The sequence below is a fragment of the Pteropus alecto genome, unplaced genomic scaffold (assembly GCF_000325575.1).
Source record: "Pteropus alecto unplaced genomic scaffold, ASM32557v1 scaffold106, whole genome shotgun sequence".
NCBI classification, from domain to species: domain Eukaryota; kingdom Metazoa; phylum Chordata; class Mammalia; order Chiroptera; family Pteropodidae; genus Pteropus; species Pteropus alecto.
Window position 1 is genome coordinate 8,741,723 of NW_006442103.1, and position 27,920 is coordinate 8,769,642.

At 39.3% G+C, this 27,920-nt stretch overlaps 1 protein-coding gene and 1 pseudogene across 2 annotated transcripts in view; one reads left to right on the forward strand and one right to left on the reverse strand.

Moving 5' to 3' along the window:
* Positions 1-27,920, forward strand: part of NTNG1 (netrin G1) — a 287,105-nt gene that overhangs the window by 228,882 nt on the left and 30,303 nt on the right. The window contains exon 7 of one of the 2 annotated variants that reach the window (XM_006919577.1): positions 14,655-14,789. The exons of the other annotated variant lie outside the window; for it this stretch is intronic. Within the exon in view, the coding sequence (XP_006919639.1) occupies positions 14,655-14,789 (135 nt within the window). The remainder of the gene's footprint in view (positions 1-14,654; positions 14,790-27,920) is intronic. 2 annotated transcript variants of the gene reach the window in all.
* On the reverse strand, positions 22,922-23,040 carry LOC112469087 (annotated as a pseudogene).

Consider the following 27,920-nt stretch of genomic DNA (forward strand, 5'->3'; position numbering starts at 1 on the left):
CTTCCTCCTTCCCTCCCTCTTCCTCTTCCTCTCCTTCTCCATCTTTCCCCCTCCCCCTCCCTCCTACCCTCCCACATCACAGTATATTTTCTCTGTTGGAGCTTTATGAATCAACAATCATTTCCACCAGTATTAAGAACAGCTTGCATTCTGTCTGTCCTTATAGCGGTCATTATTTTCCGACTTCTAACATCAACAATAAATAAATACATAAAAGAGAGATACTGACAGACAGCAGCAGTGTGATTACACAGGAAGAGATAGAACTTTTAAAAACTGGGCAGTAAAATTCATAAGATGCAAAATAATAGTAAATTCACAGTAACATCTAGTTACTTATTTAGACATGTATAAATAGGAGTTTATTTTAATAGAAAATTATAGTCTTTTGTCTCTTCCTTCTCGAAAAAATAAAAAAGGCACATCTTTGGCTTCCACCTTCCTTCATTATATACAGGATGTTCCTTTTAAACTAATGAATACAGATGGAGGAGGAAATGAGCAAAAGGAGGAACCAGGAAATAGCTGCTAAGCAAAACAAAATACATTAGCAATTTGTTGAAGAGTCAAATTGGAAAGGCTGCATTTTCCGTCCTTGATCGGTGATGAAATCGAGACTGTCCTAGATACATACATTACTAGTAAATAGAATTATCTTAATCATCTGCTCCAAATGAATTTTTTCAAGTTTCTGCATACATATGTGGAAGAAATACAGATCAACCTCGCCCCTATTCAGGGGAGCTTTGGTAGCTTTGTTCCTTGGCAAGTTTAATGACAGCATCTTCAGTGAAAAGTCACTGAGTATTTCCCATTGAATTTTAGCTCAATAAATTACACAAGATGATATCTAATACTTAACACTTCTCCACAGTGAGTTTTGATATGAACAGAATTATGTGTTGTTCAAAACCTGAAACAGACCCATTTAATTATTTCGCTAAGTTTTCTGTGAGTGTCACAGAACTAAAAGCTCTCAGAAACATCTTTAGTTAATGTCAGCTGCAGTTTTTTTAGAATGTGGATAATGAGTTCAAATGAATTTATTTAGGAAACAGCGCAGTTGAATGAAGTGCTTGAACTTGCGATTTGAGCTAAAGGTGCATTTTCCAACAGAGGCCAGTTCCGTGTAGCCACATTTATCTTGTCAACATCTGCAAAGAACATCAGGCTCTACACTATTTTTACTGTTTTCAAAAGCAACTCTTCACAAATAATTGGAAAAGAAGTGGCAAGCAAACTTAGAGATCCCTGCCATTAACAAATTGATATCATCACAAAGGTAATAAATGTTGAGAAGAAGACTACATTTTCGAAAGGTAGACAGATTCAAGGTGCCTCTGAGATCGAGATCCAGGTGCCCCTGAGTGGTTGACCCTTGTGGCTAGATTCTGTGATGTCTGATCAGTTGAACGAAAATAGTGTAACTGGTTCCCATGTAGGTGAGCTTATGGTCGTACAGAGAAAATTGTATGGTGAACTGAGGCAACGATATTGCTAATTAACTCAACAACACGACTACTACTTTAAGAGAGGGCTGATCGAGGACCCCATATTGTTACTAAAATAATCTTTATATAACGGAATTTTTTACTTAAGTGGTAATTCTTGCCTCTGAAATTAAAAGCTACCAAAATTTATTTTTGACGAACTATTTTCAGCCAAATATAAGACTTCCCTTTGACTGAAACAAACTCTCAGAAACAACAGATATAAATAATCTCTTCATTGAGGGCTACTTGTCAAGTGGGTTGATGATAAGTCATTACAGTTTGAACGTTTCACGATTGTTTCTAATGTGCTGTTCATTCTTTTAAACCTATCCAGTTGCTCCCAAAGTAGCTTTGTCAACAGTATCTTCTGTTCAAGTTGCAAACCACAAGAGAGGTAGGAATTCTTGGATTCATACAGTGATTTCATGGTGTTATGTGTTGTGAAACATTGCACTGTATGAATCTGGAATATCTGTGAAGTGTACCCATCAGCTTATTGGTGAGGCATGTTGACTGATATCGATCAATGCATTAAATAGTACTGAGAATGTCATCTGTAAGAGGGGGAAGAGGCTTCACTCAGAAATTTGCTGCAAATTAAAAATGCTGCAACATTTGTTTTCTAAAAGATTAACGTGTGAATAAGAATCGTAACAGCTTAGTTTCCTGCTTAAAATATGAATGTTAGAGTATTAACATTGTTATTCGTTTGCATTGAAAATATGGAAACCCACTTAGAGTGAGTTTCAAGGATGCTTTTCATGAGGACACAATGGCAGGTTCCATGTATGGTGCCCATTTGACTTTGCAACAAATAGCATACCTTGGAATTTCTACTTCCAAACATTATTCAGAATGAATTTTAAAAGATACCAGTGAAGATCTGCACTGGGTTAAGCATTGATTATAACCTAAAAACGATAATTATATTACTGTCTTTAAATGAAAGTGAGCAGTATCTCATCTGTGACTCATGAATGGCCCATTCCAGTGAGCATCTGTCATTCACAGAATGAAGATTTTTCAGGAAACATAAAGACTCCTGTTTTTATTTCACCATTTTTCTTTAAATGTCCTATGTGACAGGTGTGTCTTGTTTTCCACCCTTGACTGTTGGGCATATGTTATGTTTTTCTTTTCTTTTTTTTTTTCTTTTTTTTTCTTTTTTTTTTTTTAAGGCAACATCTCTCACAAATAATATATTTATTAACAAAATCTGAATTTAGTTTGACCTACTCGGTGAAAGTGACCGTAATAGCTTCCCTAGTCCTTATGGAATTTAGTCAAATCATTTTAATCAACGTTGAATTTCTCTTTCTGTGCATATAAAGGAAGAAACTAGTCAGGAGATGGGAAAAGCAAAACCAATGGTTTTTAAACCACGTCTCAAACTTTCCTTACATGTGCTTTTACCTATGGGATATTGGCAGTGCCCTTCTGAGAGGCTTCCAAGTGGATTTGAAATCCAGGGAAATATGTTCTTTAGAAACAGAGCAGCTACAGGTAGGTAGGTTATCGATCCTTTTGGGGCACGTGTGCATATCATAAGGCAGTCGAGGAGGCCACAGTGGGGATGTTGTTTCTTAGCTACAATATGCAGATCTACACAAAGAAACCAAGGAGGTGAAGGAGGAAGAAAACAACAGGGACTTTTACAAAATCCCTGTCTCTCATGTCATCTCAAGCAGGCTGGATAAACAAGGGGCCTCTTGACCTGGAATTTGACCCTGCCTCATTGAATCTCTGGTTTCTTGGTTACATGGCACTAATGAGGTCCAAACATATCTCCGGAGGCAGGAAGAAGCCACCTAATGAAGTAGCATTGTCATAGAAAAAAAACCCACATAGTCATCAAATGCTGTGTATGGAAGAGCTTCAAAAGCTAGAGGAGGGTCGGTGGGGTGAGGAGCAGGGAAATGCTCTGCCCCCTCCCCAGGTGGGGGTCCCTTCTCCGTTAACGCGGCGAAAGGAAAATTCTTGTTAGAGTTCTAATTTATTCACTTCTATCAAAAGTCTTTTCCCCAAATCCTTTCTTTTTCAGTGACTAAAATGAATTTTCTCCAGCTCTGACTTTGAATAAGCTTTCCTCATTAGGCCGCAGAACATTTTTACCTGTGCCACAGTTAGAGTCCTTTATCCTACATTTATGTAGGTAGGTAACGTAATCATGTAATTAGAGCCAACCTGGGGAACAGTGAGAAAGAAGACACCTGGGGGAATTTAACCCTCTCCTCTTCTTAACGTTCTTTTCTCTCATTCTCTTCCTCTCCAACCTTTCGTTTCCCTGTATCTCCTGCCCGCCCACGTCTCCCCAACCAGTCTCAGAAAGGGGCTCTCGACCTTAGGAGAGGTCTGGGCCTTTCCTGACCTAGAAAGCCAACTGTGAACACTCCTTCTTCTAAATCACTTCTAGCTTTTATTGGTCTTAAGTAACTAGTTACTAAGGACCATATTATCATAACTGCCTTGTATGATATCACATATGTCACCTGGCAGATTTCACTGCCCCCACCGCCCCCCCAGGAGACTTTTGGTTGTCACAGCTTGGGGCTTGCTACTGCATCTAGTTGGTAGAGGCCAGGGATGCTTCTGAATACCATCCTGTAATATCCAGGACAACCAAGAATGATTCGGCCAAATATGTCAGTAGTGCCAAAGTGAGAAACCCATTAGACTGCAGGACTGGACCTCGCCTCGTTCACGTCCCCTGGTACAAGGCGGTGCTCAGTAAACATGCGTGGACAGTGTCTGCTGTGCCACAGCAGGCAGAAGTGTTTTAGAGACCCCTACAGCTTTGTTTACACAACAGTAATTAAAATTGTCTGGAAAAAATACACATAGTCTACAATGCAATTTGAGTTTGAAAAACTATGTAAAACCAGAGCAATGTTCAGAAATCTGCTCTTCCTGCCTAAATTGACCTGAGTAGACATATAGTCAACTCTGCTAAAATAATTACTAACTCATTATATCTTGTTGTGTGGCTGCTGTTTTTCTGAACTCTTTAATATGTAGGATATAGCCAGATGCTGATGGAAAGCAAACAATGGAGGAATGAACTTAAACATGACTTTCCTCTGTGTCTTCCTGTCTCCCAAAGGAAGTTGCCTCAGGATCATCATTGATTCGTTGATTCATTCATTTGAGACTTTTTGAGCACTTAGTGTGTGGCTAGGCGATGTTTTGAGCTCTGTGGTTACAACAGCGAACAAAACAGACATAGTCTGTACTCATGTATTTACAATTGGGGTGTAAGGGAGAATATTTTTTAAATGTACTTTCCAGGTACTATAAAGCCTACGAAAAAAATTAAACAGGATTAAGAAATTGAAGACTTAGTGTGTTTGGGTCCAGGGCTGATACTTCAGATAGAGCAGTCACAGAATTTTCTTTGAGCGGAAAACTAAAAACAAAGTGAGAAGCAAGTCACAGGGCTGTCGGGGGAGGAAGATTCTAGACAGAGGTAAAAGCGGAGTGCGGAGGCCCTGGGGACACGCTCGGCAGGTTTGCAGAGTAACACGGAGGCATTTTACTTTACGGTGAGTGAGGAAGAGATGATAGCAATGAGCCCCTTGGGGAAGCCAGGGACAAGATCAATGGGGGAATAAATGAGCTTGAATTCTGTCTGTTAATTTGAATGAAATGGGAAGCCATTAGGATTCTGAGCAGAGGGATGTCATGACCTAATTTAAGTTTCAAAAGAGTTATTCTGACTGCTATGTGGAAAGGAGACTGTTACAAAAATGGAAGCCAAGAAAGCAGTTTGGGGACAACAGCAGTCATCCAGGTGGGGGGACAGTGCCTTTAAGGATGAGATGGAGAGAGAGTGTGAGATTTAGAATGTCTTTTAAAAGCATAGCCAGAGGATCTGTTGATAGATTGGTTGTCAAGGATGAGAAAATGAGAGGTGGCAAGAACAACTCTGGGGATTTTGAGCTAAGCAGGTAGAGGAATGGAATTGTCATTTATTGAGAGAGAGTGGGCCACCTAGGTGAGTAGCAGGTTTGGGCAGGTAACCTCATAGCTCAGTTTTGAACATGTTAAGGTTGATATTAAACGTCCAAGTGGAGACGTTAAGAAGTATATCAGTCTGGATGAAGTCTCACTAACTGACACTGACTGGGGACTTGGTCCAGGCTGGAAATAACTGTTTTAGAGAGGCTGGCTTATAGATGGTTGATAAAGTCATGAGGCTGAGTGCAAAACCCTGGCGTGGGGTGAGCCTACACAGCAAAGGGGTCCACGGACAAAGCCCTGAGACATTTGAGGAGACAGGACAAAAAGCAAAAGAGAGGGGGAAGCAGTGGCGGGTGAGAAAGGCAGAGAACCCCCAGAGAGTGGGGTGTGGCTCAGGAGCCCCTCGTTGAGGAAGGGCGGCCAGGCAGCCCCCAGGGCCCCGCTAAGGTTCATGGTCATGAACGCAAAGTGAGACTGGTTTCAAATGGTTGGAGAAAAACTCCAGCCACATTTAGCTTCTAGAGTGTAGGCACGGAGAGGCAACAAGTTGGATTTAACCAGGATTGGGTTTACCCCAGAGACTGTGATGGGGGGCAGAGGGTAGCGGACAAGGGAGATGAGCATATATAAAAGGAAGTGATTGTGAGGATAGACCACGAGTTCTATACTTTGTAAAAAGGGAAAGGAGGAGATGGTAGGTGAGCGCATGGGAGGATCAGAGAATTATTGAGCTATTAATATCATCCCTTAAGGATCTGGATATGATAATGCAGCTCAAACTATATCATTAATGATTATCAATGGATTCTATGCTTATGCTGAAAGACTAGTTACTGCAGAGTGGTAAATTAACAGAATGCTGAAAAATAATTTAGCAGTTTAAAAATTGTATTTGATATGCCTTGCATTTATATAGTTTTCTCACATATTTCAGATCACTTTCAAAGTTTTTTCTCACTTTTTATTCTCAAATGTATCATGGCCAGAGAAGATAGCTTTATCAAAGTCTCAGAGGAGCCTAAAAGTGTTAAAAGAATCAAATGACTATTAGCCCATTTTCTAGATTATAAAATCTTTTAAATACCCACTTATTTTCTAAAACAAATTTATAATATTGGGTGTTTAGCTGAGTATGATTGAGTATATAATTATATAATTATTTATGTAATTTTCTGATCAAAATTAATAAATTGGTTTTCAAAAAAGGACCCAGAAACAAATAGTTAATGTCATCACAGAGATGTATACTATTCATTAAATTCAAAGAATAGTAGGTAACAGTGTTGCATTTGACATATCTATGGAGATTCATGGACTGAGCTTGAAAGTGTTGAACTTGGATATCTCTGGGTAAAGCCTTGTCGGATGGAGCTCAGCCTGCAGTTGTGGCCACCGAGCGGATCTTACAGAATCCTTCAAATACGCACAAAGGACCCGTGCTGTGAAACCTCTCCAGCCTTAAACTCTACACTTACCCGACTTCCTGCCTTTGCACATTCTATTCCTTTTACTTGAAATGCTCGTGTTAAGTTAGTTTTTCCTAACTCCTTGCAAGTTAAATGAATTCCTCCTTAGATCACTTTGTGGCATTACTAGTTTTCTTACCCCATGCTATTTTGTCTTCCACTTATCTTAACACACGTTTGATTGTCTTACCCACGAAACGAGCCTCTTGACACCAAGGACTTTTGTGTAGTTCTGAAAAGTTCCTAGGATGACTTTAGGCCCATAGAAGATGCTTTGGGAAAAAGTTGGATCAATTCTCTTAGGTGCACAAAGGGCCAACCTGGGGTGGGGAACGTGGAGGAGGACAACCGGTAAAGGAGGCTCTGAGGACGGGGCCATTGGTGCCCACCTCTCGGGAATCCAGGCAGCTCAGAAGAAGTCCCTGGGAAGCAATTATATTTGGAGAGCTGGGCCTCCTTACTACTCTGGGGTGGCTCCAAGCCAGAAAGATTCTCCCTGTTTCAAACCTTCAACCAAGGAAAGTTCTAGAGGCCTTCCAGGTTTCCTAGGGAGTTAGAAATGCCAGCTTAAGCAAGGTGTCACTCAAGGAGATGTAGTGTATTGGAGTGAAATGCTTGTTTTCTAAGAGAATTTAATTTGGTGAGCTGTAATTCTGTTGTTGTTGTTGTTGTTGTTGTTGATGATGATGATGATGATTTGGCACATCTTAACTACTAAGCTCATGCAAATATTTTCTTACTCCGTCCCACACATTGAGTCCCAAGGCCTCCTCCCAGTGCTCTCCTCCCTCTGGTTTCTCTGGGTCCCCATCCTGATCCCCGCTCCCCCCCAGCACACATGCAGTGATACGGATCACCTGGAATAGAGGAAGTGACTTGACTTCAGAACCCTCCCCTTCTTCTCGCCTTTCTGCTAAGCATCTGGAGTCCCCAAGGTGCTGGCCCCATTCCTGGGTATCGTCTACTCTTCACCATTTCCAATGTCATCCTCTGCTTCTGTCCAAATTCGATTTTATTCTGTTAGGACCTTGACTTCAACTTTCTACTGTAGTAACTTACTCTCCAGTCAATAAGTCTACAGTGTTCTGATGAGTAACAGCGTGTTAATAAAAAGGGAGGGGGCTAGTCACCCCTCCTTATTCTTCCTTATTCATTGTTGATGACCTTATTCCCTTTTACTCTGGCCATCAAATGCAATACTTCTAAGATTTTATCTAGGCCAAAGAGTAACTCAGAACCTTGCATAGTGCCTGGCACACGGTAGAACAACACCATAAAATATGTGCTGAGTGAATGAATGAATGAATGAATGGGCTGAAATAAGGACTGTGTTCGGCTTCCTAGTGAGATAAAATAGAAGCCAGACATTAAAAAGAGGAGTATGTTTAGATAAACATGGTTCTCAATATCATGGTTGACCTTCCTCACGAATGTCCAGCCACGCCTACCCCTATATTTTGATAAGACAAATTAGATTTGCCACCTAATTACCCCTCACCCTTTTTTTCTGTCCGATTCGATGATTATTGCTACCAATAGAGGCTTTGTCTTTACCACTTCTTTTTAAAAAGTTGGATTAGAGTCACCTCTTCTTTGGTTGAGATGAAACAGAGAGGAAATCGAGTCACTGGCCACCTCCCCTCCTCTCTCTCCTCCTTTCTCCATCTCCTTATCTAGTTTTTATCGCCCTTCTCTCCGTCATCCCTAAGCCTCAGGGCAAGACAAAGGGAAAAAACCCGGGGATACAGTGACTAACTAATCCTTCTTTTGTAGCAGACTTAGCTTGAAACTTGGAAGGAAAAGAAGTCTTAAGAGCCTCTTTTTTATACAAATAATCTCCCTGCTTTATATACTTTCTCTCACACATGAACAAACATGCAGATTTGGCCTGATGAAAGGCTTATGAAAGCCATCTTTCCTCTTAGCGTTTGGAGAAAAAAAAAAAAAAACCCACAAAAGTAAAGAATTATTTCGTTGTTTGGATCCCTATTAAATTTGTCATATTTCTATGAAACCCTGACCGAGTTACTGTCTTGACAGAAATGATAATGAGACTATAAACAAAGGAGCCATGGGTGATGACAGACTCAGGCCCTAGATGCTCACATACTTCCTAACCTCTTTTTTAAGACTGCAAATATGAAGCGAAAATGAGGGAAGCGATACAAAGACAGTAAAGTTCTCCATGTGCAAAAATTAGACTTTTGCGTCAGTGGAAAGCAAGCCTTCCCAAATATTAAAAGGTGTACACCTGCAAATGCTTCTGTTCATCTGGTCTGCCAAGAATTAACAATATCCAGTCATGTTCTGAATGTCCAAATTTTCTACCCTGCTTGAAACAGATGCTGCTTCCATGCCAGTCGCAACCACCTGTCGTCGCCATGTGTCATGTTGAAACGTGTCTATGTAATGCCATTCCGCCATCTTTTCTCCACTTCTCATTTTATCCAAGCATGTAGTGTGCTATTACTCTGCAACTGTATACACTCTGTATACATTTCTGTTCTTCCTTGCAAGATTGTGAATGCTTCGGCCACTCCAATCGATGCAGTTATATCGATCTGCTAAATACAGTCATTTGCGTGAGCTGTAAGCACAACACTAGAGGGCAGCACTGTGAGTTGTGCAGGCTGGGCTACTTCAGAAATGCTTCTGCACAGCTGGACGATGAGAATGTGTGCATAGGTCAGTTCCATTATAATTTCAGCTATTGTTCTGTGCCTTTTGAGCTATGGGGAGCTATTTAACATGGAGAGGCTGGTGATGTGCACCACGGCTGAGCCAGAATGAACTTTCTCATTGGTGAAAACATCTTTGTGGTAGAATTCACTTGTGATGGTTGAACTCATAGTTGGGGGATATATTTCAAATCCTTATGTTATTGCTGCTTTGAAGATAATGAGCTGAAAAATCATGTTTAGGAGATGAAGAATTTTTTTTTTTTTTGCATGAAATCTTAAAACCTGGTCATTTCAAACTGATCTTAAAATTACACTAGACAACGACTTTTGAAATGGAAACACATCATATGGAATTGAATTATAGGTATGAGAAATTAGGATACAGACTCTTGCACATAAGTGGTAATCGACAAATATCAATTGGTTAAACATATCACCATTTGGAATAGAAAGCCACTAGCAACTGGTAATGTAGTTTTCCTTTGTCATCCATAGTAAAGAAATTCCATTTATTGAATTTTCCTACAGCCCTCCAAAGGAGAAGCAATTTCTCAAAATTATTCTAGATGATTAATTCTCTTAGCTTCACGCACCCTGGAAAACTGGGCCCACAGAGTTCCCTGGAGCACTGTCTCTACACACCATGACTACTGCTCACGTCAAATGGGGAATACCAGGGGCCCTTCCCATCCAAAAAGCCTTCTCCTACCTTTGCATGGTGGAATCTGCCTTTAAGAAAGGGTGCTGATGGAAAAAATAAGAAGCAATAAATGAAATTTCCCTTCATGATTTACTTGAAAGAAATGCACATATTCGAAGTGGTGAAGGCTACATATCTGTTACCACACCAGTCAGTAACTATATAGGCAACCAATTTTAAAGGTAGAAGTTTTCACATACAGACTAATATAAACAGAACACATAAGCTGAAAAATGACGGGTGATCTTTTCATCAAAAAAGGAATCCAATCAATCTGCAATTCTGAGATTATCGTACTCTGATTGGATTGTCAAGGTCACATAGAAACTTGCCAAGTGTCTCATGAAATAGCTGTGCAAGTAGTTTTGAAGTCCATTGGGCCAACCATATATAATACTGTTTATGTCTACAGTATGTTCTGTTTTTCAAAGTCTTCCTTACTTATGGTTTGTGAATTAGTGGAAAACTCACGGGACTTAGAGGCTGGAGACCTGGGTTCAAGTCCCAGTTTGCTAATTTATTAGCTGTGTGCCTTAGGTAAGTCATTTGAGAATTCCTGGTCAAATTGGGATAATATGGGATGCACAGGAAACACTTGCTGAACTGTGGACTGACTTGTAAATATGTTTTTTTCACTTGATCCTCATTAACAAAACCGTAAGTATTTCACTGATAATTTCCACTTTTTTCTAGTTGAGAAAATAAGGCAAATTGACCCAAATCATACAGCTTTAGCAATAAGTTAGTTTCCTGACTTCAAAGCTTGAACACTTCCTCCCAACCACCCTGACACATTAGCTAAGCTAAATAATAATAAATAAGACTTTTACTTATGTTGGTGTACTTTTGGATGACAGCGCAATTCCACCATGAGCTTGTGAGCAGAAAGAAGTTCAATCGCCTTCATAACACCTGGTTTACAAAGATTTGAGGGTACTAATAAAAACCAAAAGACATATAGCTGTCTGAATTTTGAATGCAGAGTTACATTTCACTGAATGTCATTTGTAAAAAATATATAAATGTCATATTATAAATATGGAAACAAGAGAAAGGTAAAATAAATAAGAACACAGGAATAAAACCTAATCATTTTTTACAAAATACATAAAATTAAAATGTTGTATAATTTAATTTCGTATGATTTTCAATTAATCCAAGAAAAGGCCTTAAGAGAAAAGATTTTATTCCATAAAGTTTCTCATAGCAGGTGACTTAACAGTATCCCAATATGTTTCACTCAGAGTATTCTGTTCTTATGAAGGTAGGCCTTTTTCCAGTCCTAAAGTAATCTGTGAACTACAAAATCTGCATTTCCTTTCCAATTCTAAGAGGTAAAGTTCTATTGTAAATCTATTTTTGACTATCCACAGACAAGAACATAGCCCATTCAGCTTTTGTCTTTTAAATCACACAAACTAAAGATGAAATATAGAAAGCTTAATATACATTTTTGTATTCATTTCTACTTTTAAAAAATCAAGAGCAATTGTTTTTCCATTTCTAGAAAGTGTGTTAATTAAAATTATAAATCTTCAGAGGGTTTTATTTATTATTGAGGCAAACATGTTTCTATTCAGTATGTTATACTTTTTTAAGCCAAATAAATTAATTGGTAAGCACGAAGATGAGTGTTTTTAGGTACCATTAAAATTACCTACAATAACCCCCAAATAGCAGAATTCCTTAAATTGTTGCTCTATTCCTAAAGAGTAAAATTGTTTTAAAGAATGAATCGAAAAATTTGACTAGCTGATATACACTGTAGTCTGTCTTTTGTCTTTAATCTATAGAGACATATAATGAATCAATGACAATTTGAACTTCATCTTAGTTAGTCTTCTCTAAATTAAAAAAAAAAGGCACTTTCCCAATTTTTTCACAATTGGCAATCAAATCCCCCAGGAACCACCCATACCTTTGACAGTGTCAACTCTGTGTTGAAATAGATGTCTTAGACTACTTGCATCATTTTATATTATGGCAAATATAAAATGCAGACTTTTTCATGTTGCCACGGTGGTTGCTGCTTTGTGATTAGTAGTGAATTTACCCATTTTCATACAAATTCAAGCACAGCCATGTCTCAAAAGATGCATGTAATTACCCTGTATGATGCAGCAATTACATGAAGATGACATCTTTGCATGATTCTGTTTCATAAAACTCAAGCATTAAGCAGGAAGCTAGAGGATACGTGGTTTGTGACCTTGGGTAATCACTGATAATAATCCCTGATAATAAGCTTGACATCAGAATGAAACACAGGGCTCAGCAATTGCTACTAAACATATCTCAAATTATGATGTGTTATTTTTTATTCCCCTTGAAATCCAAGATCAGGTCATCAGAGGTGCCATCTACAGAGCAAAGCAAACAGTTCTAATGCCTGTAACTCAATTGTAGTATAATTTTTAAATCAAACCTCCAAAAGTATATCATAGTGTTTTTTAGTCTCACAGTCCTGCATATTCTTCTTAGTTTCATGAAATAAAATATAATTCTCCAAAGACATCTTCACCACCCCAACACCTACCATTGACCAAAGTCTCATAAATGATATTTTTTATATGTAAGGTGGTGTGTAGACTATACTTCTCCTTGTCACTTATTTATATGACTGTTTGAATAACATTACACTTACCAACTTTTCTTATGAAAACCACTGGGTTGTACTGTAATTTAGATGTTCTACATTTTATTTACATTTTTTCACATCTGAAACCTTATATTAATCTATTGTTATGGGCTAATCGACTAGAACAGTATGTGAATTTATGTTGCCCAGCTATAACTCTACTCCCTGGCTTACAGAATGTTGATGATTCATTGTCAACTTACATACTTTATATAGTAAGAAACATATTTCAGTTTGGGTAGAAGTATAAACTTATACATATGTACAGAAAAACATTTTAAAGCCACAACAAAATTAGTGTTTAAAAAATTTTTAAACAACCCCTTCTATACACACATTAAAATAGAAAATGCCCACTCAAAATAAAACTCTAGTTATTAAGGACAAACCAAGCCAGGCAAAGAGAAAACAATTTAGAGATTATTTAGTTTTATTTTTACCTATGTATTTCGTTATTAGTCTTATGTATATGTTTGTATCATACAAATGCAGAACTCAAAAAAAAATGACTTAATCAACATGAAATAAATCATAATTCTCAGGAACTCCACATTCTTTGAAGAAATTTTCTAATTAGTCCCTATGACAAAAATAGTTAGAGCCATACCTCTGGACCTCTCTCTCTGCAACATCAAACCCTGAGTCTCCATTGTTAATATGATGTGCAACTTGATAATTTTAAACTGAAGTTCTCAGGGCTTTATGTGGTTGGTTTGTTGGTTGCTTGGTATTTTATTTATTTTTTAACAAGAAAACCTCTTAATGGGACCATTTTAAAATAAAGGAAACTGAGAGACAGAGAAACATATGAACTCGTCCAAGAGTATACAGTGGGGTAATTAGGATAAAAACTTTGGCCCACAAATTCCCAAAGCTACAAATTAGCTGTCATTACCTGTCAAGATAGTGGAAGCCTAAAGAATTCTGGTTCAGCCTTTAAGCAAAATAATGCTTCAGAAGTCAAAAATATCCTGTATAAGAATCTGTGAGGAATCAAGAAAATATTCTGTTTACTTTTTATTACACAAAGTTATATTGTCCCGCCAGCGGACATTATCATGGAAAATATGTCTCAAACGATGCCTATATTGAAATTTACTTGGGATTACAAAATTTATGTTTCTTTCACAATTGTTCATCTAAGCTGCATAAAAGCTGTACTAATGTGCCAGCAGATATAATATCTAAAGGCTTATCACAAAACAGTATGTAAATAAATAAATAAGTTAAGGCACTATCCCAAGTCATAAAGTAAAACTGCCTTTGAATGAACAAAGTGCATTCATATTGCACTTTTAAAACGTTCAGCAATTCTCAAATATTGAGTGTAACAGATAAGTCCATTTGAAAAATTTAAAACAGATTTTACACTGATGGCATATTGATTTATCCTCGATATACAAACTCCTTATGGTGTTCATTAGACCATCTAAAAACGCCCTAACAAATGGACTCTCCATTATGCTCTGTTAGCAGTGAAGAGCATGATGTCTTATATCCTTGGAAGTTTTCAGTTGATTTCCTCCTATATCATAAAAATGATATGGTGGAAGGCTGAGCAGATAAATGGACCTGAAATGGCCATATTTACTAACGCATTTCATTAGTGGACATCTTTCTTTAACTAAGTGATGCGTTGATGAAAGTGACGCTTCTGTGTTGATAACCTACAAGCCATGCGGACTTCTCTCCAGCCTGTGTGTTGTCTTGTTTCTACAGAGTGTTATTGTAACCCTTTGGGCTCAGTCCATGATCGTTGTAATGGCTCAGGATTTTGTGAGTGTAAGACTGGAACAACAGGGCCTAAATGTGATGAGTGTCTGCCGGGAAATTCCTGGCACTACGGCTGTCAACGTAAGTAACTCTGGGAGCTGCCCTCTGCCTGCTGCAGCATGGCTGATTCTGCTTGTCTAGGCCCGTGCGTGCAGCTGCTCAGAGCAGAAAAAGACCCAAACCGCTGACAAGCTTTAAAAGCTACTCAACGCCCGAGCCTCTGGATAGGAGAGAGAGCAATCCATCAGCTGTCCAGCTGGCTTCTTCGAAGCCCAACTTCGTGCCCTCTGATGGCTGGTGCAACTTATATTGAAATATTGTACGTGGAACCGTGTACCTGGCCAGACCGTAAATTAAGTGGCACTATAGGGACCCAGCTTGAAAACCCTCACCACAAAATGAAGGGTGATGCGTCTGTGGTTAATATATTTCTTGAACTGGAAGGTACCCTGGAGCTCTAGGGTTCATAAATTAAATTATATCTACATAACTTATTACCACCCTTGCTATCATATCCATCACTGAATCTTAACCAAAAACCTAAAGGTAATAAATCTAAAGGATATTCAAATGCCAGGGTAAAATAAATGACGAAAATCAATATTGATTTTAAGCCTCTGAGGTTAGGCACCATTCAGCGAGCCTTAGACAAATGTCATTTGCTTTTGGTTCAGCCTCATTTCCCTGAGGATTATCAGACCTTCTTAAAAGCTTGTCAAGGCAGGTGGCATGTCGGTGTGTTCAGGGAACAGAAATTTAAAAATCTGAGCAGAAGCTTCCTTCTGTCATTCATAACCTTTCTGCTTTTTAATTCTACGCTAACTTTTTGTTCTACCTACACAGTCAGCTTCCTAATATTAAAGACCCACTGGGCAAATCCTCCAGAGCAGCACAGTCCAGCAGAAAACCGTGTTATCTGCTTTAAAAAGGAAAAATAAATAGAAGAAATTGATTTTTAACAACTTATTTTACCCCAAATATCTAAAATACTATCATTTCGATATGTAATTAGCATTAAAATTGCTAAGGCTATATTTTTCTTTTTTTCATACAGTCTTTGAAGTCAGGTGTGTGTTTTATACTTAAGCAGAATATCTCATTTAGAGCTAGCCACATTGCAATGCTTAACAGCCACATACGTCTGCCATATTGGGCAGCACAGCTCCAGAGGGTTCTTTGCTTCCTTTTCACTTGAAAAAATGTCAGCATGCAGAAACTGTCTAAAGCCAGTTTCTACCAGGGCTATACAGAATGTATTGCTGGCTACTCATGGAATTTATACTTATCTGTAAGCTACACGTCTACATAATGTAAAGCCAAAGTGAAATTTACTGCCATACTAATGTCATGGGCATCAGTGAACTGTGGCGATAGGTTGAAGAATTTGACATTGGTAGGCCAAGGTGAAAATGGGATTCGGGAGCCAGGGGCTCAGCATCTCTAGCTATGCTGGAGAGGAGTCCTAAAAGACAGTCAAATAGCCAGAAGTCAGACAGCACACCTGCATGTAGGCTCTGGATAAAGTCATCATTTTAAAGTCCTGCATGCTCTAAGTTCCTAGAAAGCACTCTAGGGGGCTGGATGAGTCGGTGGATCCCGGGGCCATGTGAGGAGCCAGGACTCAGAACAGTCATCAGTCCTGGGACAGATGGACGTAGAGGCCCAGAGAAGACCACCAGTCAGGAGGAGAAGAAGGAGGGACAGAGGAAGGTCCAAAACCAGCCCCAAGGCTCAAGGCATGAGGTGTAAGGAGACTGTAATTAAGACAGACACACTTATCAACAAGAAAGTCTTATGTCAACTTCCTGGTGCAGCAGGGCCTGATGAATGTGTTCCTGGCATGTAATCGGGGGCAGACATGGGAAAGTAAATTTCCCCTAGCCTTAGGGGAAATGTATCCCAGAAAGGGACTATCTTGATTTTTCTGTATGAATTATACTCAAAAAGGAATAATATAAAAAAGTATAATGTTACCAAATGTTTCCTTCTGGGACTGGAAGATAGGTTTTAAGTGTGGCCGTACCATGTAAGAGCTTCGTGACGCACAGGACCCTTGTGCCTCAGCCCCAGCAGCTCACATAGTTGGTATGTGAGTCAGTGAGGTTATGGGAGTAAATGCTTTATCCTTTTGAGTATTTCTCGAGTAACTACTATGAACTAGGCGTTGAGCTAACAGTAGAGGCTACAAGGATGAAGGGAGCAACTGTAGACTTGTGGGCATGAGGTTTGCAATCTGGAGTGAGAGGCTGAAACATTTGCTGACACGCAACCCAACAATTTTGATAGAAGGTGACCAGAAACAAGAAGAGCTGTCTATGCACGTGCTTTTAGTGAAGACCAGGTGGGAAGTAAAGCTTCCTGGACAGGTGACATTTGGTTGAGCAGCGAAGGATTAGCAGGAGCTTTCCAGGATGGAACCTCTCGGCCAACAGTGCATGAGCTAACGCACCACGTTTCAGAGATATCAGATAGTGTCGATATGACTGGGGGATAAGGTGTGTGTGTGTGAGTGCGTGTGTGTGTGCGTGCGCGTGCGCTCGCACTAAGAAGGTAGAGACGATATTGAAAAAGCAACCACAAACCAAGTCATGTGGTTTCTCAAACACCAAGTCCTCACCAGGGAGGACTCGTGGGAACCATCAAACGGAAGAGATATGAGATTTATCATACAATTTTAAGCAGAGAAATGAAAGGATTAGGGTTTGTTTTAGAAATATCACTCTGGCTGCTCTGTAAAGGAGGGACTGGACAGGACGAGACTGGATTTGCTATATGAATTTAACATATTTCTAACATACGTTTGAGCGCACAGTTTTATCTCACTCTGAAATCTTTCCTTCCCTCACACCCCCGCACACGGGACTGATATTCTATGTTAAAACGTAGTCATTCTTCTGTATTTGTTCTGTATTTGGTTGGTAAATGGCTCCTGCATGAAGATCCCTAAGTGCCTTCCCCTTGGGGTCTCTTAGACCACCCCAAGACCCAGCAGCTAATGTGGTAACACCTGTCACAGTAGGGTACCTCCAGCACCAGTATTATAACAGGTATTCATTCTCATTAACTGGCGATTGTCAGTTGAGAAGTATTTTTATGTCACTTCTGTGTCCTCACACACGTAAATGCGCTCAAAAATGCTTCTGTCCCTTTCTCGATTGCCTCCACCTCCATGCACACTTCTGCTTGCCCTGAGTTGACCCCGTCCTCAGGTTAGCCACATTATCGGTGGCAGAGGTGTTAACCTGGCAACAGGAAATAAATGTCAAGAAGAAAACCAGTGGTGGAATAGGGCTGACAGTAGTGTTAGCAGCAATGAGCAGGGCGGAAGTGAACATTTAGGTCGGCACCGCTGGGGAGGGGCCGTAGTAGGCATCAGGACGGAGTCTGAGGGATCCAGACACAGGGCTCCAGGCCCCTAAAGGACTTGGTCTTGGGAACAGAAAATAAAGAAAGGGACCCAGTTGCTGACACTATCGCTTGTATCCTACAAGTAGGACAAAGTGAGTACACGCTGAGGCTCTGGAGTCATACAGATCTGGATTTGAATCCCACCTCCACCTCTTACTACCTGGGAGACTTAGAGGAAATTACCTGGATTCTCTATGCTTAATTTTCATCTAAAAATGGGGGTAATACTAGGACCTAGCGTATATGATAAGTGTGGGGATTCAAGGAAAATAATGAGTGCGGACCTCATAGTACATAGTAAGTACTCAGTCATTATTATTTAGTTCCAAGCACATGTCAGTGTGGCAAGAATCCATGTTTAAAATTCCCTGTACAATTATAGTGAGGAACATGTAGCCAGATTGGCCACTATTGAAGTATCACACTATTGAGCTTGGAGCTTCTAAAATTCCCTTGAGTAGAGACAAAGCTGATTCAAGAAGCAAAGCTGACCTTCCCACCGCCCCCCCAAGCGATGGTGTGATTTTATCTGGGGCAACAGCTCCAGGCTCACCAGTGAACTATCTGCTTGAGGGGGCCACCAATTGTGTACTCCATAAATGTAAGCTGGGCTCTATGACATCAAAAGCGAAACACTTGAAAACCATCAGAATGAATGGTCTTTATGCAGCCTGGAACACACAATCCAGGAAAGGAAGAAGAAATAAAGATTCAAGGGGGCCAAGCAGAATCAAAATTAGTGTTGAGGTGACCAATAGAAGAATGAGAACTCGAGGAAAAAAAGATATTTTTTAAATGTTCCCCTTTGAAATCAGAGAAGAGGCACGAGCCACATCTCAGAGAATAAAACTGAACCTTCTAAAGAGGAAGCTACATTCCACATTTCACGTAAAACACGGGGGGATAACATGTTTCAGGAAGCAACGAAACTCTTGTTACCACACAAATAAGATTGGACATAGGGGAGATTTATGTTTGGGTATTTTTGTTTGGGAAACAGAATGGAAATGGGCACACATAGAACCAGTGAGGCTGAGAGGATGTGTTCGCTTCATGGCCGTGGAGAAGGTACATTGGAACATCATGCAATGTTTATTAAAGCCTTCCTTATAAAAGACACTAGCAAAAAAATAATTATTATTATTATTCTCAAGAGAAAAATAAGAGAAAGTTTGGGGAACAAAACTTCAGGGTTTAGCTGTATCCCTTCCCAGAGAATACACAATAACTATATTCATTTGCTATTGTAAAAAAAAAAAAAATACAATAAGTTATTACAAATATAGTGCCTCAAAACAACACAAATTTATTGTCTCACAGTTCTGTAGTTAGAAGCCCAGTGAGAGGTTTCAAGAGAAAATTAAGAGAAAGTTTGGGGAACAAAACTTCAGGGATTAGATGTATCCCTTCCCAGAGAATACACAATAACTATATTCATTTGCTATTGTAAAAAAAAAAAAAATACAATAAGTTATTACAAATATAGTGCCTCAAAACAACACAAATTTATTGTCTCACAGTTCTGTAGTTAGAAGCCCAGTGAGAGGTTCATTGGACTAAGATCAAGGTGTCAACAGGTCTGCATTCTCTTCTGGAGGTTAGAATCTTTTCTTTTCTTTTTTTTTTTTTTTTTTAAAACTTTTACTAGCTTCTAGAAGCCACCTGCTTTCCTTTGCTCATGGCCTCCTTCCACCTTCAAACCCAGGAACTTTCCATTTCTCTGTGCCTTTCTTGCATCACTACATCTTTCTCTGACCACAGCAGAGAAATGGTCTCTACTTTTAACGTCCCATGTGATCAGACTGTGCACACACAGATAATTCAAGATAATCTCCCCATCTCCAAACGCTTACATAATTTAATCACATCTGTAAGTCTCTTTTGTCAGGTAAGGGAGGCATTTTTTAGTGCCTGCCACTATCATCATCAAGAATGTCAACTTTTAATGCCAAGGATAAATATGCAGTTATCATAGAGAGGGAATGTAACTCATGCTTGGAATGAAGACATGCAAGGGTAAAGCTTATTCCAAAGAAATATGTAATAGAATTAGAAAACCTTTGTCAAGAATATACAGACTTGTATGATGACTTAGAAGGTAGAAACAGTGAAGTATTTTTTAGTCAAGACCAAAGATCTTACAGAAAAAATGTATTGTGAGAGTATATTGTAGACCACACAAGCATTTAGAGAGAGGATAGAGATTTTTGTCTAAAACCAACTTGGAAAATCTAAATGCTCTTGTAATCTTTCAAAATGGAGATATTTAGATATCAGTGTATCTACTAAAAGATGAGTTGTTGACTTGTATTGATGAGGATTTCTTCACCCAAAAGAATGGAAAAAGTAGTCGGGAACTACTAGTACCACTTATTGGTAATATGGGGATGACGGTGTCACATAAGAGAGCAAATGCTAGTAAAAATCTTTAAGGAGTACTGTGCCAAACCTTAAGACAAATTCAAAACATTCTTGTCAGGGGGCGGGCAAGGTAAGACTTAGGCTTTCTTTAAAACACATGCACGCAGACACGCACTGAATTTTTTAAATAAAAGTACACATTTTCCCCAGTAGATTACCTAGAGAAAAGGGGAGACTTCCAATTTGGCTACACAGGGATTTCAAATGAAGTTTCGATGGACATTTATTTAGCCCCAACTGTGTGCTGGACTCTGTGCTGAAAATTAAAGCGAACGAATCAAAACGGCAAAAATGCAAAATGGTATATATAGGGTTGTGTTAACGGTTATTCAAGTGACAAAGATACAGAGATCTTAGCTTACAGGCAAGCTCAATTCTAGACAGCAGTATGTTATGCGTTGCATAGGCGCTAACACAATTTCTGACAGAACGAAGACCAAAAGAGGTCATAGTCGCCCTGAAACGTGCCATGCAGAGCCCAGAGCAGGAGGCTGGTCCTTGGAAACAGCGTTTTAACGCTGCAGACAGTGATGTAGGAGAGTCTCGTCTTCGATGAAGGGTTTTTCATAGAGAGTTGAAGAAGGTTGGTAAATGTATGATTTGATCCATTACAAGAAGTCGACCCGTTTTGGGAGGGCTATCGTGTAACAAGTGGGCTTGTTGGCTCAGGAAGATAGAGTGAGTCCAGTGGATCAAAGAGAGAGGTAGGTTTCAGCTTAGCATTTTCCGACAATTATTCTCCAACTGGCTGAGAAGGAACAGAAGGGGGCCTGGGGTAATGGTAAATCCCACCCCGACCCCAGATTCTGGAAAAGTTCAAACAGAAGCTGAACGGGCTCCAATGGATGATGCTTTCCAGAGAGTTTCTGCTTAAATAAAAAAATCAAGGGAAAAGACTTGTAGGGTCTCTCTGACTTTCTGTCTCTGACCTTTAGACCAAGTCCATGGGACAAAGAGAAGGCACCGTGAGAGACTCAGCTCTATTTGTATTAAGAACCACAGTTTGGCCACTCTGTTATCTTTTAAATTCGAATCTCTCTTTATCAACTTCCCACTCTGGTTTCCAAGAGTCAGACTCCAGACTTACATAACTCTCTTATTTCTAGAGAGTAATTGGTTCCCATCATAGTTTTTCTGCTACTATAGTTCAAGAGGCTTTCTTGTCTTTCCTTCCCACCCCCCACCCCCGGTATGAGATTAACTTCTACAGGGCTGACAATTTGTGATCATTAAGATGTTGCTTCCAATTGCTTCTCTGAGATGAAGATTATACCTCCCTGGACAAATACCTTGAGCCTACCTTGCAATTTTCAATTGCCTCTAGCCGCCGTCTCCCGCTTTTTGCTGTCTTATGTGAAAACATCGAGTTCACATTTCACCAGTTGACCTCACATGTTGAATCCACTTAAACAAGGATGTCCGTGATGCTTTAGAACGTTTGCAGTCCGAGACGTATAATTTCACTCACTTTTGGCTCTTACATCTCTATTGCTAAAAGCGAATGGCATCACTGGATCCTGGTTTTTAATTTCCTTGCTGGCGACTTGCACACCAGTCTCATTTCCCTTGCCGAGCACCACGTCCGTAACAGTGATGAAAAACAAGCACTTGGAAGGGCACTTGATGTTTCACTGTCGTTCAGCTCCTAAGGGTGGGAAGGAAGAGCTCTTTAAACAGGCCCAGCAGGAGCCTCCCAGAGGCAATTTAAAAAGGAAAATATTAGGAAGACAGAAGATAGAAAGTGGTAATTTGTAGGCATTACAAATTTGCCGGGTGGTCCTCCTGGGGGAGGGGAGGCTCATTTTGTCAGCTAGGAGAGCGAACCCCAGGATGAATCCCAGCTGTGACATTTCTCTTGAAAAAACCACACCATTCAGTCATGCAAAATAGCCATCGCTTTCCAGTTCCAGTTTCTGTTTTCCCTCCATCCTTAATATACCTTTAATTCTGGATTGATAGAAAAAGCCCACCAACCTCTCATACCTCAGGGACCTCCAGCGGCCATGAGCCCAGCATTTGCATTTAGGCCACAGGAAGCATTTTAACTCTTCGCACCACTAATAACTCCCATCGGAGCAACGATACGAAGCAGAGGCCGATGGGGCAGCTTGAAGGGAGTGAGTTGTCCGGAAAGCCCTCCACAGCGGGATCAGATCCCGATTACATTCAAATTCTGAGGCTCTTGACCTGCCGAAGCTCAGCATAGAACAGATACAGAGTGGACACACTAACAGCGAGTCCAGGCTCCCCTGACATTCTGAGATTTGCCTACTGCTCAGCTGTCGGTGCTCAGCTCTGACCTGCGTGGCACCTGTCCACATTTTGGGGAGGGGGGGGCAAGGCAACCTCGTCATCTTACAATCCCTTATTTTTTATTTTTTTTACGCCTACAGCACCTGGTTTTCCTAGGTGGTCTCCCATCCAAGCACCAACCAGGCCCAACCTTGCTTAGCCTTCGAGATCAGACGGGATCAGGCTTGTTCAGGGTGGCATGGCCATAGACACCTCTCCATATTTACTTGGCATTCCATGCTAATTTTCCCCTTAATTTGAAGGGAATTTTGAGAACGACAAATATGTCCAAACTGTACCATTTCATATTGTAGAATCATCCAAGTTTAACAGGGAAAGGTGTGTGAAATGCCAAAACGCATGGAGAAACGCAGGCACAATTTTATCTCCTAGTATCCCAGGATTGAAGCAGCAGCATGGAGCCATCTGAGAGTGAGATGATCAGGAAGCCAAGTCGAAATACGATGTATGAAGTTTTTTCCTTACTTTAGACAATGCCTCAATTGAATGTCACCTTCATTCTTTACCCACTAGTGAATATTGTGTGTGTGACTGTGTGTGTGTGTGTGTGTGTGTGTGTGTGTGTGTGAGTATGTGTGTATGAAAGAGAAAGAAAGAGAATCTCAAGATCTTCTAAAGCTACAGGTATAAGGTCTAAGTGTGGAAATCAGCCTAATTGGAAAAGGACCACCCCCACTTGAAACTTATAGGAGACACATTTTCGTTGAAGTGAAGGGTCAGTCCTCAGCCACCATCGCAACAAAATTCTGGAATAGAAAAGCCACAGATAAACTAGGGTGGGAGGGTTCCTGATAACTAAATTCTAGGTGTCAACCCAGTGAAGCCAGGGGTCCTGATTCTGCATGTGACTGATACCGCCTTTCCAAGGAATGTTGACTTACCCGCCGTGGTTGGCCTTCTCTGTGCATATCCACCTGTAAAATTCTAGGCAGGGCTTGGAGGTTCTAAGGCTCCTTCTTGGTCTGAAATCTTGTGATTTTGAAATCTCACTAATGGTCTGATCTATTTGCATATAGGCAGATTTCTGAGAAATAATATTTTAAAACAAAATGGTTATTATTTATTGTATGCTTTCTATGTATCAGGAACATAAATGCATTATCTCATTCTGCAAGAGAGATGAGATTATTTTCTTCATTTTATAGATGGCTAAACTAAGATTTAAACTGGGTAATTCCCCCAACTCAAACTCCAGATAAGTGGCAAACCCATTACTAGCGAATATTTATTGGTACTTGAGTTTGCTGTGGCATTTTATAGGATTTTGTCATTTTTGCTTTACAGATAGAGACAGAGGCTTTTGTGATTTATTCCAGGGGTCAGCAAACTTTTTCTATAAAGGAACAGATAGCAATTATCTTAGGCTTCATAGGCCACAGAGTCTCTGTCACAACTATTCAACTCAGCTGTTGTAGCTTGAAATCAGCTGTAGGTAACACATAAATGAATGAGTGTGTCTGTGTTCCAATATGATTTTATTTATGGACACTGGAATTTGAATTTTATTTAACTTTCACATGCCACAAAATATTATTCTTCTTTTGATTTTATTTCAATCACTAAAAAATGTAAAAAGCCGTTCTTAGTTCATAGGCCATCGTCTACAGGAGGAGGGCTGGATTTGGCCTACAGATCCTATTTCAAAGTCATGCAACAGTTAGAAATGAAGAAACAGAGGACCTGTTCAATAAAGTGAAAAGAATACGAAGCAGGAGGCAGAAGAGAACATTTAAAAAAAAAACAAAAACCATACATTTCATCGAAGCGTGGCCTCGATCTTGTCATGAGTATCACGGGGAGCAGACCTAACTTATGTGGATCTAACTGATATTTATCAGTCTCCAATTGCCATGAAAAAAAATCTTAGGATTTCCAGAAACATGAAGACTTTGACCATATAATTTCCAAGACAAGATCACAGACATAGTCAGTGCCAACTGTTTAAAGGCTTATGAGCCAGCCAAGTCAATTTAGCATCAATTTCGTACAATCAGCGACTAATGAAAGAGAAGTCAGGGTGTCCATAATGCAATCAGGATTGCTCATGTTGGTGTGAGAAGTCATTCTGTTGCATTCTGCAGGAACAACCTGTCACCTCGAATATCAGCAAAGAGCTCTATGAAGAGAGAATTACAGTAATAATATCAGGCTACAACACCAAGGGCACAGGAAAAAAATACATACAGATCCTATTGAGAATTCATTTTTTTATCATCACCTTTGATATAAGAGGTAATTATTCTGAATAAAGTACATGCCCATGCTTTGATCCCCTGCCTTTTCTGTCCAGTGCTCTTCTGAATGTGACTGAATCTATTGAACCCTGGGTATTCTGGATCATCTGGCTCTGCCTACAGGAATAGGAGAATGTCATGACCCAACTCTTTTCTGCTTTTCATCCCATCTTTGTCAAGTTCTCTGTTTTTAAAAATTATAATCAACCTTCAGTTATCCATTGCTGCAAGATGGGGAGAAGAGGCCTGCATAAATACACGCCATTGATTATCTTGATATAAATTCCAAGAAAGTTGAATTTCATCTAAAACAGGCATATACACACAGAAATTAAGAACCACACACAATTCATCTGCTCCACGTCTAACCTCAATCTCCAACTCATCATTGTAATTAGCAGTCTAGATCATCCAGACAGTGCTGATTATTTTTAAACCAAAATAATTGCTAAGATGAATTTTTAACAATATTCCCTCCAATAACCTGCAAAAATGTTGGATTAATATTATGTATTGTAGTTATTTATTCTAAGCTACAACTCTTGGGAGAAATGAGCATATGTCTCAGAGACAAAACACTACAAAATAATGAAATATTGATGTAATTATTTTTAAAAATCACATTTAGACCTCTTTTTAATGAGTATTATTGACCCTATGGACTTAGTCTTATGTTAATCTGTATTCTTTATGATTAAAATCAATAATATGGACAACTGCATTGTTCACATGAATTTTAAGTGCAAAAAGATAAAGTCTGGGAGTTTACAGGAGGGCTTGTTACCGGGATAATTTGGCAATATCTTGGTGATGTAATGTCGGAAGTGACAGTCACAGCATTTTCAGCCATTTTTCAGACCCAGTATTTATAAGTGCCCACTTGGGAGATATTAAGGTTTTTCCTGAAATATTGCACGCCTGTTCTTTAGAATTAAAATAAAAATTAAAGTTTTTGATTTTGTACCAACAGTGCTAAAATAAATATAGACTCAATATATAAATTCTATCTGATTATACCAGGCCTTGAAATTTCTGAAGTCATGAAGACTGTCCAGAGTCTTGGGGTGGAGGAGTTCGTTCTTCACCTATTGATAAGCCCATCTAACAAAACATGATTAAATCGGTCGTGTTCAATGTGCTCCTTCATATATAGCATATAAGATCAGATCATATCATAATCTATAGGAAGACTATGCCTTTCATTTCATCTTTGGTTACTAAATTTAATTTATTCAAGGTGATAAAAGAGCTTCTTATCAGAGTCTTGCTAAGTCTTTGAATTCTCCCTGGCAAACTGGGTTGGCTCTAGGATAGCCCAATTCACTCACTTGTTCACACAATCATTATTCACTCATTTACTCATTCATTATTCACCCTGTCATTCACTTAATAAATATTAAAGTCCTGCTATGTGCCAGATATTGGGATAAATTTTAACACCAAAAGACATTAAATGTGATCCCTGCCCTTTAAGGTTGACAGTTCAAGAGGGGTCTCAAATCTGAAAGTGCCTCACTGTTGCCGGAATCTAGAAGACCAACTTCTAGTTCCACTTTTCCAGCTTGCTTTTCTGCTCATAGGTCCCTCTGCTTTGTCCTATAACCTTAGAATCGTAGATCCGAGTCGGAGTAATAGAGATATTATAGTTTAGCACTCATTGTAATTCATAGAATTGCTCTCCTCATTGCAGTTAATAATGATGACAGTGCCTACCATTTATTAAGTGCTTGCCATGTGCCAGGAACTGTGCCAAGCCATTTACACTGCCTCATTGATTCTGCATAAATCCTATTAGCAGTTATCCCCACTTTACAGATAAAGGAACTGAGGCTAAGCGAGGCTAAGTAACCTACACATCATCATCTAGATCCCTGCAACTTAAAATTGTGATCCTTCAAGCAGTAGCACCAACATCACTTGGGAATTTGTTAGAAATGCAGAATCTCGGGCCCCACCCCAGACTTACTGATCTGCATTTGAACAAGATTCCAGGTGATTCGCATGCACGTTAAAGTTTGAGAATCAAAGGTTGAAATAATAAGTGTGGACATATCCTAGGACGGGCTGACTCAAAACCCAAGTCTTTTGTTTCTTTTTATCACTTAGTGTTCATAGAATAATGATGACTTGGAAACCAAGGGCATACATTTGCCTCGTAAAAATGTATAAAAGGTGCAAGAACTCATATAGTTTCACACGTCGTCAGTTTTTACCAGCACGTATTCTACAAATCCAAATCATATTAAAAATAAGGAGAATCATAAAAACTTAAACAAGTAGCCTATTTGTTTTCTTTCATCCACATAATTTAAAAGTGGTTAATATTTGATACGTTAATAATAAATATTTTAATATAGTATATTGCATTTGGTTATGAATATATCAAAAGGAAATACAAAGTGAGTTCCAAAAGATAAACTTTTATTGGGCACATGAAATAGAACATAAAATTTGATGGCAATTACTATTTAATCTATTCATGTTTGGAAACGTATTGAATGAGAAACTCATAACTCAGTTAATTGTTATGAATTATTAATTGCTCATTTGAAAAGCGATGAGCAGAACTGCTCTTGTTGAAAAACTTACTCAGTGGCTTTAACCTTTGTGTCATTGGTTTTATGAGGACAAAGGGGAAAGAATGACAGCAGGATTCTGACCATCCAAAACTAGAAAGTGACAAGACTGTGAACACGTCAGTGACTATATAAAAGTTAATTGAGATTGAAAATGAAAAATAGTTATTAACGGCTCCATTCCAGCATCCTTAAGTGTGATTCTTTGGGGGGCGGGCCCAGGCATATATATTTTATAAAACTCCCTAAGCAATATGCTT